The 16191-nt window shown below is 33.5% G+C and overlaps 1 protein-coding gene across 6 annotated transcripts in view; it reads right to left on the bottom strand.

The window, feature by feature from the left end:
* Positions 1 to 16191, bottom strand: part of LOC142327685 (uncharacterized) — a 102263-nt gene that overhangs the window by 18166 nt on the left and 67906 nt on the right. For 4 of the 6 annotated variants that reach the window (XM_075370926.1, XM_075370927.1, XM_075370929.1 and 1 more), the window contains one exon: positions 6116 to 6396. In XM_075370926.1, coding sequence (XP_075227041.1) covers positions 6116 to 6396 — 281 coding nt within the window. Of the gene's footprint in view, positions 1 to 6115; positions 6397 to 10288; positions 15569 to 16191 lie in introns of those variants that run through there. The other 2 variants (XM_075370930.1, XM_075370925.1) reach the window with 2 other exon arrangements.

The following is a 16191-nucleotide window of genomic DNA, read 5'->3' as shown; positions in this document are numbered from 1 at the left end:
TAAATAAACTGTATTTGAAATTAAATATTGCTTTGATATTAATCAAAATACACCTTTTTCACTACATCCGTGGATTTCATTCGCCGCTGAAACAAATCTACTCCTTTTCTTTCGAGTTGTTGTCCTGGGATCGTTCTAGAAAGAAAGATTTTTAATGAAACTCGAACGATGAATTAATAAATCGTAACTCCGATTACCCGGCTTTCTTAACTTAAAATATTTACGGCAAAAATCCCTACTGACAAAAATATTTTGGCGTTTACTCGCTCAGGATTCAATTTAACGAACAAATTAATGAAAAAAATATAACGTTCAAGATTTATCAGAAATTTAATATTGTAATATTAATAGGGGATCGTTGTTTATAAAATTGTATTTTTTCAGCGAAAACATTTTAAAGCTGTTACAGCGCTTAGTTGAATGTTATAAGATTAGATCGTACTTGTTTAAACATATTTTATGAAATAATTCTCATTTACGCGTGTTATTATGTTTCACAACGTATAAAACCGCTATAGGCATTACCGGTAATGAATTAATTGTTACTGCTTTTTCACGGTAACGGCCGTGAAAATTTAGAATATCACCGTCATTTGCTACTACTCAGATTGCAATCACCTCTTTTCGTATCTACTACACGATGTAAATTTATAAAAAAACAACGAACGGAAAAAAAATATAGCGTTAAAAATTTGTTGTAAGTACGTAAATAAATAATAATAGACACTAGTGAACAGGCGTAAAATGACGACGAACAAAAATAAACAATCGTTACAGAATCTGACGCGGTAAAGAAATGGAATTTAGAAAATCTGTTAACGTTATGCGTCCTGTACCGAGAGAGTTCTCTGTTTGATATAAAGGGAAAATCAGTCGTGTTTGTGTAACGGATAAACCGTACACTATTAGAAAAGGGATGAAAGAGTAAATAGTTAAGGCGGGATTATTTTAAATTATAAAATAAATTTTGACAAAATACAATGCATTTTAAGTATATCTTACGGGATATAAGCAAAAGATTGTATACAATTATAAAATTATTATTTTTAAAAACTACCCGAACGTTTTCGGATAACCGATACCCATTTAATTAAACTATTCTGATAAGCAAATTTTTTGAAATTCAAAACAGTTCTATCTTGATCGGTGGAAACAAACTTTTTTTTATTTACGCTTTGGAAATATGTTTTAATATAAAACTTCAGGTGGATGAAACCTAAAGAAAATGAAAAACGAATGAACTCTCAAGAATTCTATTAGCGGTTATACTAGACTTAGCGATACGTAGAATTGCTTTCTATTGATATCCAGGAGAGTTTGCGGTGCCTACTATACACACATCTTGTCTAGGCGTTCGGTGCCATCATCCGTTATTATCTTGATTGAAATACGCGCTAGTTCTATCGTTGCAGATTAAGATGAGTACGATGAAATAAAGACCGAAAATTTGACCACCCGTTTTTCCATCAGACATTCGAGTGGTAAATTGTGCCATCGTTGAGTTTTGTTAATATATCTCTATTGTGAACACTTTACAGCCGGTTAGGAAGGTTTGTAGGAAACCCGTAGATGATCTTTTAAAGTTCGATTAATGACAGTCCAGTCCTTCATTATAGATTTTAGAGATGTATTTTAAAAGAGGAAATAAAATAAGTAAGATCGTCGATGTTCACAGAACAACATTATTTAAATACAAGCGATTTTAAATAGCATCAAATTTCATGGAGAAATTCACACAGGAATCGCTTCTTGGAAAAGAAAAAAATGTTATACATCGGCTAAAATAATTTCTTATTTTCAAGTGTTTTACTCCGCTGAAGAATTACTTTTCTTTCTGAGTAATTCGCAAATTGTAATTAAGTATACGTTAGATAACTGTAGGTATTGTTCGACCTTTCCTGAATCATTCTATTCAAAGTACGAAGTCACCGAGGGATGGTTGTAAAAGAAAATGGCTTGTTTTGAGCTATGTATTGAGTTTAGATTATCGTTAAATCTTAAAAATTACTATTAAGTTATTATTATTTTAAAGTTACAATTATTTTAAAATGACTTAAATAGAACCAGAAAGTGCAGACTTAAAAGAAATAAGAGAAAAATATTTTTGGAAAAGCAAAAAAACAAAAATGACTGATTTAAAGTAAACATTCCAACCTACAGAAATTTTGGAGGCGCCTCCATCCTCTTGCGGTTTTTTTTTTGTTTGAACACTTTTAATGAATACAGTAATGTGTCGAAATTGTTCGACAATTTAGTACAAGTTATCAACCTTTTCTGACCGACGATACACCTCACTCCCCACGATATAGCGACACACTTGTTCGTTTTTCAGTAATAATAGTAATATGTCAGACATCCATTGTTCATAAATCTATGTTAACACGCGACCGGGTGCATTCTTCTAAATTCAAGCAACGTATTCGAACGGGGTCAGAGAAAGACAAAGGTAAGTGCTTAGAATGCCGACCCTATACCAAAAATCCGATTAAAATAATATATATATATATATTTTTTTAAAAAAACTCGCCACTAAAATTAATGCGAAGTTTGCGCTAGCTGTTTTCCACAGAGTTTGTCAACACGTGGCCTTACGGTTGACAGACCAATAGCCAAATCATCTTCAAGATGTATCGGTCTGTTTCTCTGTTTAAAGTTCATTATTTACGTTGTAGAAAAAGCTGATTCGCACAAGTATGACGTTGAAAATGGCAGAAAAACATTTTATAGCCCTCTTTGCGATTGTCGGATGCTGACGTCACGCATAAATCCAAAAGAATTGTACTGGAGAGTCTAGTAATTTTGTTTTTACGGCGGAATCCCGTGGACAAGTCTAACAGTCCATTTTTTTCATTCGTAATTAAATTAGTGGCTTTTTGAATGTAGACCTCACCAGATGCACCAAAATGAGAAATTACCCGTTCTAACTCTGAAACGGACAAGATAGGGAAGTATTTTCCTACTGAAGTTTGTAACACGCTTAAATTTTTCCGATTTAGGTGTTATTTTATTAACTTTTTCAGGCATATTTTGTTATTTTTGAAAACTTTCGACAGAAGAAAGCAAGGTAATCAATCTGTCGTCTACAAATGAAGACTGCCAAAACGTCAATTTTTTGCAAAATCCTTTCATTTTATTTCCGGCTGAAATTACATTTTCTGTTTGATGTTGTATGCTTGCATCCAAAGAATTCAATCTGTTAAAAATTTCGGCAAGATATGCTAGTTTGGCGTATCGAATATTATCTTCCAAAAGTCTTGCGTAATCTGTCTTTTGTCTTCAAGAAAAATAAGAACACGTCTTGAAGCTGTACCACTTGTATCAGTGTTTTACCCTTAGAAAGCCAACGCCTTTCCGAATGCAGCAATAAATTGGTGTGATCGGCTCCTGCAGAACGGCAAAGCATTTCAAACTTCTACGCTTGATCGGTCTGGTTTTTTAAATAATTGATTATTTCAGTAGTCGTTCTTAACACCCGTTCTAGAGATTCCCTATCATCAGTTTTCATAATTAACGCCTCTCTAAGAAAAAAACAATCAGTTGTCACTATAAGTGGGGTTTACTTTCCCGATGAAACTTACAAAACCTTTGATTTTTCCCGTTAATGCTACTGCTCCGTCAGTACAAAGAGATGTAATTTTCCCAGATTCAACAAACTAATTATTAAACATTCACAAATATCTTTGCCTCTAGTAGCTGTTTTAAGTTCTTGGAAAAATAAAAATTGTTCAATAATACCTAAATTATATTCGAACCGATACACCTTATTAATTGGCATTTACCGCTTGCGTCAGTACTTTTGTACAACTATAGAGCAAACACAATATCCTCCACCGATTTACTGTACACATGAATTTCAACGCCTTGAGACGTTTCCTTTATTCTGCGTATCACGGTATTATTGGATAACGGAATTTTGAACATTTCTTCTTCCACGGCATCACGGAACATTATTTTCAGAAACTTTTCGGTCGACTAGTTCTTCGCTTAAACTATGAGAATTTTTCTGTCGAGCTATTAACTCAGACACCGCATACGAAGCATCCAACGCTTTGTCAGAAACGGAAATGCGTTTTATTAACGCAACAAGGGTTATATTTTTTTCTTTAAAAAATGTTCTAAATATTCTCTTGGTTTTGAAGCTACATGAGAACGATTACTTTTTGAATGTTTTTTTAAGATTCGGTACAATCAACCGATTTAAGAATTCTGAAGAGAATCACATTTTCCGCTCAAATTACTTGGTTGCAGTACTCGGAACTCGGTTCAACTTCTTTTTCGAATAAGCGATCTATCCGTTATAAATACTTTCGTAAAATAGTTTTACTACTACCTACTCGTGCCGCGTATAAACTGAAACCGGCCGATACGTTCTGATGACTTTAATAGTCTAAATACTCGCAGTGTTGCCAGGTTTTTCAGCATAAAATCACTCGGTCTTGAAAAATCCCTACGTTGAGGGATTATTCCCTCAACCTGGCAACACTGAACATTCAGTTTATTACCGAGCGGGAAGATAAAAGAAATAATTTTGTAGTTTTTAAGATTTTTACTTCCCCGGCTATCCTACAAAAGAAAAACGGAACATATCTGATTAACAACTAAGATTTTTCTTTTTTCACAGAAGAAGATTGTAAAATTACTGTGCGAAATGACCATACAGTTGGTATAAATTGACTCGGTCGTAAAAAAATTTTAGAGCAAAACTTTAATACACGATAAAACTTTTTTATACGATGTGAGAAAAAAAGTAAAAATATTGGTAACCGTATAATAAATTTTATTCTTTGAGAATAAGAGATTAAATATATTGTTGACTAAATATTCCATAATTTCGGTAGTCTATATAAACGTCGTGATTTGTAAGATATTAGAAAGTTTATAAGAGGGATAATTTAACTCGCACGATTACAAGTTAAAAATATAGACGCTAGGATGAGTTTATTTTAAAATTTAACATTTTAGAAATTATAGCTGCACGTCTGATTATCGGTTAGAAAAATAAATTTTTAATTGTAAATGGATTTAAATTTTAAAACGCACAGTCGATGTTACGATCCATTACGTTGATTGTGAAGTGAAAGTCAATGGAGGTTGAAAAATATATGGCAAAAAAGAGGAGAAAAATCATTTTAGAAAAAAAACAGGAGAGAAATCAATTCTGAAAATAAAATAAGAAAGTAAAGCCGGCACTTTACCCGTATACTACTACTTGATGTCTGTAAATACAATTTATAAATTCTTAAGTCGCCTTGTAAAAAAAATGTTGAGAAATATTATTAGTAATCTGTAGATAATTACAAATTGTGATTTGTAAGCAAGTCGGTTGTAGCACGACTCAAAAAGGTGATGATATTTTTATCGTGTAGAGTATCAGAACAAACAAACGTCTTGGTTCTTGATAACTACACGGAATCTTATTATTAAAAAACAAAAAACAACTTTGTAGATATATTCATCCGATTGTATTTTAATAGATTAAATATATTATGCAACCGGCTTATAATGACAGCCATTAAAGCACAAGTGCGAAGTTACGACACGAGCTTTGGCAAGCATCGAAAATTTTCCAAGAGGTCATTAACGGCCATAGTAGAGAGCTGCATACCGTATTTTTTCCTACGGCTGAGAAATTAGCCGGATTAAATCGATCGCAGAATTTATTGTCTACGGAATATTTTTTTTAATTTTTCAAAAAGTACGTTAAACAAATACATCTCTGTGTCGATAAGTTATCGGATGTACTTCTGCCTTTTCTTTATTATCGATCGGTGTTAAATACATTTCCGACGTATTAACAAAAGAAAAAACACTGAAATATAGAAATTTAGTTACCTACGGGTGTTCTTTAAAATTAACCGCTGCTTGCTAGTTATTACTAAATCGGATTAAAATTAAAGTAAAAAAACAGCCGATACATTAAACAAATCCATCCGCCTCTGATCGGTCACCTGTTGAAAAGAGTCGGCTTTTGATCTGTTGAACACTTATATCGTAATTAAAATCCGTTTCATAATGACCTTTATTACGATACAAGTTCCAGACGCGTTATTCAAAACTTATAATACAGCCGTAGAAAAGTATATTAAAATCTACAAATTTAATGTAACATCTTTACCTGAAACTCTGGTTTCTCATTGTAGTATGTGATCGGTCCGTATGTTTTGCGGCTCGGTATTTTTAACCAAATCAGAGCCCAAGTGAAAACGATGAGTATTGCCGCCCACGTCAAATAATTGCCGATCAGATTGTATAAAGTGTCATACTGAAGAAATTCCTTGTCTTGACCGACGGTCATTAAAAATTGCACAAACACCGGCGTTATGATTATGAATAACGGTGGTATCGTGTGGTAATGACATGCTTTGTACGAAAGATGTATATAAGCGGCCGTCATTCCTGAAACAGATTTAAGTAATTATTTTCTGAATCCTATCTTTCTTATAAATAAATATGATTTTTTTAAATCTAAACATTTGGGATATTAAATATTGTATCGCTTGGCTGTAAATTCTTTTCCGACACAATAACGTAATTTAATCTTCCTTTTTTTAATATTTCGCATTAATTTCATTGAAATCGCTCTATATTTTTTGAACGATTTTAATTTTTGATTAAATTTCAGAATCGGGAAAGTCGTTCAAGGATTTTAGGCCGGGAGACCTGACAGTATTTTTTTCATGCGGTGTCTTTCATTATTAAATAAAAAAATATCGTTTACTTGATGAATTTGCCTGGTTAAGTACGCCATCGCACTCATATGGCTTGCGCATGTGCGTTTGGAAGTTATTACGCTTAATGTAATTAACGTTACAAGGAACAAATAAAAATAGTTTGAATAAAACATATATTTCATTTCCGGAAAATAAAAAAATCTATTAAATTTTCATTAGAATAACTAAATAAAATATTATTCTGGATTTGGAATTCGTTTAATTTTTATATAAAAACTTACATCGCCTTAATAAACGATTTAGTAATAATGTTTCCTGTTAAATCCATTAACAAGAATCAGAGCTGTGTTGGAAATTAAATATACTGTTTTTTTTTGTTAAGGAAATAATTGTTGAAAACAAATAATTTTAATGAATTATTTATTAGAGGATTATAGAAGTTGAATCATTAGTTTATTTTTTCGGGGAATAGACCTGAATACTTGGAAAAAATTTGTTAATTTTACACGGGGTTTGTTTTGATAATCACAATAAAAATTTTATAAAATATAATAAATCAGTTTTCATCCTGATCGGTAAATAATAATACATTATGTAGATCATATCAGGAATGAATAATATGCTTGCTACTCCATTGATAAAAAGAGGAATTGCCCCCCCTCACCGATATAGAGTTTTGGAAGCGGTTTGAGCCGAGAATTACTTACTCTGTCCTCAAAAATATAAGTTCTCATTTTTATGTTTTCGGATTAGCAGTGTTAATTTAAAAATATTTAAATTTATCGATGCGATTTAAATTCGAATTTATTCGCCGTAAATTAATTATTTTATTTAAATCGATCGATCGATCCGGTAGTCGGCGTTATTATCAATCGTTTGTCGTGAGATATAATTAACGATAAAGATAATTTTTTTAATTAGATTTGAACGGATGTAATTCGGCTTTTATATTTTGTTTAATCTTACTATTTCAGGAATTTTTTAACTCAAAGTGGAGTTATGTAGTACTTCACGCCGACGATACTTTTTGTGATGATAGTACTTAAAAAAAATGAATAAATTTTAAAAAAAGTCGATAAATTTATGATATTCTTATATTTAATATTTAAAGAAAACGAAAACAAAAAAAATTAATTAATCTAAAAGATGAAAAGGAAAGACAAGTAGGAAAAAAAGATGATAAAAGGAGAGCTGTTACCTCTCTAATTTTGCTTACTTGAAGCCTTCTATCAGAAACATTATTGAAATGCTTCGCTGTTGCTAGATTTGAGTATGTATATATATATATATATATATATATATATATATGGATTAAATGAATACAATTGAAAGTTTGATAAAACAGTAACAAAATGAGCATTACGGAACTTCACAAAATTTAACCTTTCCCTTTTACCCTTTATCCCTTTATCCCTTTCACCCATTCTTCTTTTTCCCCTTTATCTTCTCCCTTTCCCTTCCCCCATTTATCTCTTCCCATTTTAATTCTTACCGTATTGCCTTTCCCTGTTTTCTTCTTAACTTTCCCACCATTCCCCATTATCTTTCATTCCCCCATTTCTTCACTCCGTGTTTCCCTTTCTCTTTCCCCATTTCCTCTTTTCTTTTTTCTACTTTCCCCTTTCCATTTCCTTTTTCCCGTTTTCCCCATTTTTATTTTGTCCACTTTCTCCTTCTTCCCTTTTACCTTTTTCGATTCTTCCCTTTTCCGATTTTTACCTATTTTCCTTTCCCAAATTTTCCCTTTTCCCTTTTTCCCCGCGTGTAAATCGGTCCAGTAGTTCTTTAGTCTATAGCGGGCATACATATCGGAAACATTGAAATGGAATCGTAAAATATTTAGTATAGCGTGTGTTACTTTTAAGTCCAAAAGATAGCGTTGTTTTTCAAAAAAAGCACCTTTTTACCTGTCACAGGTGTGACATCTTAGGTATATAAAAACACGCGTGTATTCGAACGCAACGTTGTGTCAAAATTTCATAGCAGTCGGTGAAAACTTTCGGAGATTTAAGATTTTGAACAAACGAACATTTACATTTTTATTTATATAGATGTATATGTAACGTGTATATATATATATATATATATATATATATAATTAATAATTTATATATATATGTGTGTGTGTGTGCGCGCACGCATATGTGTGTGTGAAAGAAAGAGAGAGATAGCGCGCGCTCACACACACAAATAGTAAAGTTGACGATTGACGATTTGGAATAACAAGAAAATTTGAAGTGAAAAATTATTCTCACTTAACTTTCAATTAAAATTATTTTCACACGACCTTCTCTTAAAATAATTACTATCTTTTAAGGCAAATAAAATAAAATTTTAATTGATTTTTCCAATTAAATTCTAATCGATTATAATTTATTCGCTTTGCTTCAATTTGCAATTTACAGGGTAAAAAATCCTTGCTCGACTAAAATTAGATTCTCTTAAAATAATCTCCACTTAGATTAAAAAAATTAAAAAGATAATCAAAATTTGTCAAACTTTTTCTTTCTTTTTAATTAAAACTTAAAAGCTTAATGCGTGTGTATTGATGCTTAAACCGTTTATAATATTTTGTTTCAACAGAATCAATTAGTTTATAAAATTCATTTCCGATCAACATTCAAAACAATTACATCGCTAGCGATCCGTTTAAGATAATTTCTGTATTCTTTTAAATTCCGCGAACTTTCACGGTAAAGTTATCGGTAACATTAATATTTTTTACCGAACCCATTAACATCGTATGCAAAAGAAAATTTTTAGAAAAGGATTGATGAGAACGCTTTGTGAATCTTCCTCTGGGAATCACCGTCAGGTATTACTTCAGAGGATAAACGAGGATGATATGTATGAGTTTAAGTGAAGTGTAGTCTTGTACAGTCTCAGGTCGACCGTTTCTGAGATGCGCGGTTAATTGAAACCTAACCGCCAAAGAACACCGGTATCCACGATATAGTATTCAAATCCGTATAAAAGTAACTGCCTTTACTAGGATTTGAACGTTGGAATTCTCGACTTCGATATCAGCTGATTTGCAAAGACGCGTTCAGCACTAGACCAACCCTGCGGGTTACTTTGCGAACCTTGTACCGATGCGGCAGACACCGTTCATCACCGTCACATTTTGTGCGTATAGCTGTGGGTGTCTATCGCCGTCAAACTAGAGGTGGAGCTACGGTACCAATATTGTTCGGCCGAAGGGAACTGGTGAGAAGGGAAGGAGAGATTTTTGAGGAACGAGCTTCAGACAGCCTCACGCCTTCGGAGTAGCAACACCGTTGTCATATAGCTATCGCCACTCGCTAAAAACGTAAACGATCTGTTCACGTCGAACTTGTCGTCAATAAATACACAACTAATGTAGTAATGAAAAATCTTCTTTATATACTTTTTGTTTTGTAAAAACCTTAACCCTGAGAAGTTTTGATTGAAAAGTAATTAGTTTTAATAATATATATTTAAGTTAGTAAAATACGTTGAAATATTGGGCAAACCACATGTTACGGTCTGTACGTTGTAGCAGAATAATGGACTGTATTATGAATAAAAATAATCACACACTGAATGATAACTAAATAGACTATATTTATAAGATTAACAATATTAAATTATATTACTATAATGCAGAGGCCGTACTGGCGTGCATGTATACTCTAAGACTGTCCAACTCCGAATAAATAGTATACAGAATGTTCTTAGTACTAAAGCTGCCCATAGGCAGCGCTGAGTGTCTGAATTTAAACCATACATACTCCCCGCACGTTGATTTTTGATCAATATTAATTACATTGTCTCAGTTTATTGGCAAAACGTGCTGCCTACCTTCAACTGAACTACGCGTACTAGACCATCTTTACCTGGGAAAACACTGTCTATTACAGCCATTTTCCAAAATTGAGGTGGTAAGTTGTCTTCTTTCACTAGCACTACTAGACCTGGTCGAAGATTTTCGGAGGGTGACTTCCACTTGCTGCGCTGCTGCAAACCATGGAGATAATCGTGAGACCATCGTGACCAAAGACTCTGTCGTATCTTCTGAAGCTGCTGCCATCTGGAAAGCTTGTTACATTTTATATCTAACAAATTGGGTTCAGGTAGTGCTATTAAAGGGTTACCAATAAGAAAATGTCCAGGTGTCAAGTAAGATGGATCGCTATGGTCATCGGATAAAGTAGAAGTAGGTCTAGAAATGAGGATAGCTTCTATATCGGATAAAAGGGTAGAAAATTCTTCGAAAGTTAGATAAGTTTTACCTATGACTCTTTTGAGATGGTATTTCATTGACTTCACAGCTGCTTCCCACAGGCCTCCAAAATGAGGTGAATTAGCTGGTATGAAGTGCCATTTGAGCTGTGACTTGGCAGCGTAATTTTCAATGTCTGTATTAAATTCTTTATCGTGAAAGAGTTTCTTCAGTCAATTTAACTCGTTGGCTCCGACAAAATTGGTGCCGTTGTCACTATACAAGTTGGCGACGTGACTTCTTCTTGCAGTGAAACGTCTTAAGGCTGCGAGGAAGGCTTGTGATGTAAGATTACTGACTAGCTCTATGTGAATAGCATGAGTTGCAAGACACATAAAAATTGCAACATAACATTTGGTTGTTATTTTACTTCTCGGATTCCCATACTTGATTTGAAATGGTCCCGCATAGTCTACTCCTGAGTTAAGAAAAGGACGACTAATCTCTACTCTGTGTTTGGGCAGCTGGCCCATTAATTGATTAGCCGAGGCTGCCTTAAATCGAAAACATGTTACACAGTTATGAATAACACTTCTAATTACCTTTCGAGCTCTTAGTGAATCTTAGAATATTTGAATCTTAGTGAAGCTAACAATAATTGAGGTGCAGCGTGTAATAACCTCAAATGTTCAGCCTTGATGATCAACATCGTAAGATGGTGTTTTGGTGGCAAAATAATCTGATGTTTAATATCGTACGCAATATCAGCATTAATAATATTAATAATATCAGCACCTTCCTCCAACTCGAATTATGTTACGATCATCGAGAAAAGGATGAAGATTAAGAAGCTCACTTTTTTTAGGAACGGTAGAAGTTGATCGAAGATCATTAATTTCTTGACAATATACTTGTTGCTGTACCATCCAGATGCATGTTTGCAATGAATCTTGTATGTCTGCAGTATTAAGATTTCCTGTTTTCTTCTTTTTATTACGACAATTATAAATAAATCTCTTGCTTAGGGCAACTACTCTTGTTAATCTAGAAATACTTTAAAACTTACAAACTAAATCGTCATTTGGTGAAAAAACACATGTCAAACTAGTTTCCGTTTGTCGTACTTCTGGAATATCTTGAACATCATAATTGTCTGGTTTAGGCCAAGAACTGGAGGGTAAATACAACCAGATTGGTCCACACCACCAGATGCCTTTATCTAAACTCTCTGGATTGGAACCTCTGGAAATGAGATCAGCAGGATTGTCTGACGAAGCGACATGTTTCCAGTCATTGACGTCTGTTAGATCTTGAATCTGCAAAACTCGATTCGCAACGAACTTTTTCCACTTCTATGCAGGAGCTGAGATCCATGCCAAGCAGATTTTGGAGTCCGTCCAAAGATGAACCCTTTCAATCGACAAATTCAGGATTGGTAATGTTTTTCGTAACAATTTTGACAACAGTAAAGCGCCACACAACTCTAACCGTGGTATGCTGACAGTTTTAACTGGTGCGACACGAGATTTTGAGCAAAGTAGTTGAACTAAAATCTTTCTCTCAGAATTGACAGAACGCAAATGCAGACAATCACCAAATGCATGTTGTGATGCATCGCAGAAACCGTGAACTTCAATATCTGTAGGATTATTACTCTTCTAGGATAATAACTCTTCTATTTATTTTAATATCATCAATTAAAGAAAGTTGTGACACCAAAACACGCCATTTCTGGAGCAATGATGATGGTAAATTATCATCCCAACCAATACCGCTAAGCCACAATCGTTGCAAAAATATTTTGTAAGAGATTACAATAGGACTGATTAAACCAATTGGATCATAAATGGATGCTACTTCTCTTTTTGTTACTATGTCTTTAAATGGTGGAATTTTGGAAGAAATAGAAAGCACATCTGGTTGAGGAAACCACTTAAAGCCTAAAGTTTGAATGCTATCTTTTTTCTCAAGCTGAATTGATGTTTTTGTATTAACAAGTTCTTGAGGTAATGAATTTAAAAGTGATTTATAATTAAAACTCCATTTTCTCAGTTGAAATCCACCAGACCTTAACAACTCTATTAACTCTGATTGGATTACCAGAGCTGTGTTGTTGTCATTAGCTCCAGAAACTAAATCATCCACCTACAAATCACGACATAAAATTCTGGCTGCAGTTGGGTACGTGTGTTTTTCTTCTCCTGTTAGATGTTGTAGGGACCTTGTAGCCAAGAATGGAGCTGAGGCAGTGCCATAAGTAACCGTTTGAAGCTCATAGCATTGAATTTGATCGGTTAGTGAATCCCGCCAAAGAATGCGTTGTAAGCTGCAATCGTCTGAATGAATTTTGATTTGGCGGTTCATTTTCTCAATGTCTGCTGTAAACGCAACGGCATGGGTTCTAAATCTTACCATAATCGCGAAAATAAGTCTTGCTGTACAGTAGGACCAACCATTAGGATGTCATTAAGAGAAGTTCCCGTGGATGTTTTAGCTGAACCATCAAAAACTACCCGAAGTTTAGTTGTGGTACTATTTTGCTTAAAAATGGCATGATGAGGAAGGTAGAACTGTTGTTTACAATCATTACCTTGAAGAGGCTCTGGCTTCATGTGACCGAGTTCCTTATATTCTTAAAGAAATTTTGAGTATTCCAGACGAAGTGAATGATTCCTTTGAAGCCTTTTCTCTAACGCTTGAAATCGCAAACTTGCTTGATCAAATGAGTCTCCTAAAGGTAAATGATCTGGCTTTAGAGGAAGTCTGACGATAAGACGACCTGAAGAATCTCGGGTTGTTGTGTTCCGATAATACTGTTCACACTCGTCTTGTTCCTTAGCCTTGGGTAGAACAGCCAACTCTTCTATTCCCAAAATTGTTTGAGCTGTTGATGAAGTTAAACATGTGGATTGAGGACTTGAAGAGGTATTTTCTGATGGATATTTTCCTGATAGAATCAAAGATAATTGGAAACCCACCTGGTCTTACCCTTTTATCACATTTCATAATTTCGAAATATAGCTCAGCGCCTATTAACATGTCAATATTTCCTGGTTTATAAAATTCTGGGTCAGATAATTTTAAATTCGAAGGCAGATTCCATGATTTGTAGTTGATAACATTGCATGCCATATTGCTAGTGATTTGTGGTAACATTAAACAAGAAATATTTGCACTAAAATCGTTATAAGTAGAAAATGGTTGTACGTCTACACTATAATTTATTTTAGTAGGAGTATTATTTATACCCATAACTGGAACTGACTGATGAATTTTTCTTAAACCTAAACGTTCAACACAGTTTTCAGTAATGAAGTTTGATTGGCTAGCTGAATCTAATAGCAATCTACATGGTTGTAATCTTGCTTGGACCTTAACAATCGCTGTAGAAAGAAGAATATTCGATTGCACTCTTGATTTGAGCGAACAATATGTATTAGAAGAGCTATGATGTGAAGCTGGACTGTCTTGCGAACAACTAGAAATTTTCTGGTTTAAATCTCAATCATTATTGCTATTAGATTTAAACGAATTATTTTGTGAACTTATATGTAATGAGGTGTGATGTTTGCCCTTGCAAATTCGACATCCTCCAGAGGAACAATTCCTTACTATATGACCTAATCTAAGACAATTGTAACATAACTACTTATCCTTAACAAACTTAGATTTATCAGAAACACTTAAATTTCTAAACTTCAAACACTTGTATAATGTGTGAGGTTGATTGCAACATTTACATACTTTGGAGTTAGTAGCAACATATGAGCTAGAATGTCGAACAGGTTTATATTTTTGCCGTTCATACACTGTTTTTTGTTTATTACTGCTTGAAGAGCCTCCAAGGCTTGACATTTATTTTCCAAAAATTCAAAAAGATCTTTGAGAGATGGAAAATCTTGTGTAGAATTTTTTAATCCCCATTCTCGTCTGGTTTTTGCATCTAATCTATCTATATACAGTTGTCTTAAAATTACTTCGTGAATTGGTGTTTGAATATTTAGAACATTGAGAGCATTAAAATTACTAATCGCCGTATTGATGAACTGACGCAATTCGTTGGCGTCTTCCTTACTAACTAACTTAATATTAATTATTTCTCTAACATGAGCCGATGCAATCAATCTCTTGTTTTCGTATCGGTCTTGTAACAATTTCCAAGCAACCGGGTAATTAGCATCAGTAACAGCTAAGTTTTTTATTAATTGAGCTGCTTCATGTGTCAGTGTAGAATTCAGATAGTAGAATTTCTGAATTGGACTAACGTTTTTATTGTCATAAACCAATACCTTGAATGCATCTGCATAAGGCATCCAATTTTCGTACGTACCGTAACGAGGTAAATTGATAGTTGGTAATTTTATTGAAGGTTTACTTTCGTTAATAATGCAAGATTGATGTGAGTTGAAGCGCTGCGTTTCTGAAACTTATGTTTCCTTTAAATATTCTTCCATTTGCGCCCTAATTTCATAATAATTGTCTTCAAAATCTAACCTATCTTCTAAATGCATATCGTAATTTTTCTCGTCCTGTACTTCTAGCAAACTCTGTGTTTTATTAAAATTATCTAAAATATTTGGCATCGCATCATATCTAACTTTAATATTACTTTTTCGTGTCTCATTATTACATTTATCGAGAAATGTTTTTATGCGTGTTAATTGAGCCTTATATACTCCTAGTTGTTTTTTCAAAGTTGTAATTTCTACTTCAAGAGACATAATGATATTTTATATTTTTATAAAATACTTATAGATATAACTATTAACGTAAATTAAAGATTTCTAGGAAAATAAGAAATTAATCATTATTAAAAATATAGACGATATGAATGGTATTAATCAGTAAAAAATAATAATGTGAATGATAAAGGAATCAAATGAAGGATGGTGAATGTAAATCTATATCATAGATAGGAACGTAAATAAGGAGCTGATAATTCCCAATTTGTATTACTTATCTGCAAAAATTAAGATAAGCGACGGGCAGCAGCTTGCCTGGCTTGAAGGTCATGACGAAATGGCTGTTTACTTAGCACCAAGATCGAAGTCTGCATTCCAAGTCGAATTGTAATTACTGTATTATACATGGATATTAACCGCACTTCTTATCGATATTATTACGCAACTATATTATACTATATATTACGATATATTAAACGCAAACTATGTTCTGCACACAATAAAAAATATGCGGTTCGGACGACCAATCTGCACACAATAAAAATATCCGGTTCGGACGACCAATCTGCACACAATAAAAAATATCCGGTTCGGACGACCGATAAAAAATATCCGGCCCGAAAGGACCAATGAAAACGGGCTGTACGTTGTAGCA

This window comes from Lycorma delicatula, chromosome 7, assembly GCF_047948215.1.
Source record: "Lycorma delicatula isolate Av1 chromosome 7, ASM4794821v1, whole genome shotgun sequence".
Classification (NCBI taxonomy): domain Eukaryota; kingdom Metazoa; phylum Arthropoda; class Insecta; order Hemiptera; family Fulgoridae; genus Lycorma; species Lycorma delicatula.
This window is presented reverse-complemented; position numbering and strand designations above follow the sequence as displayed.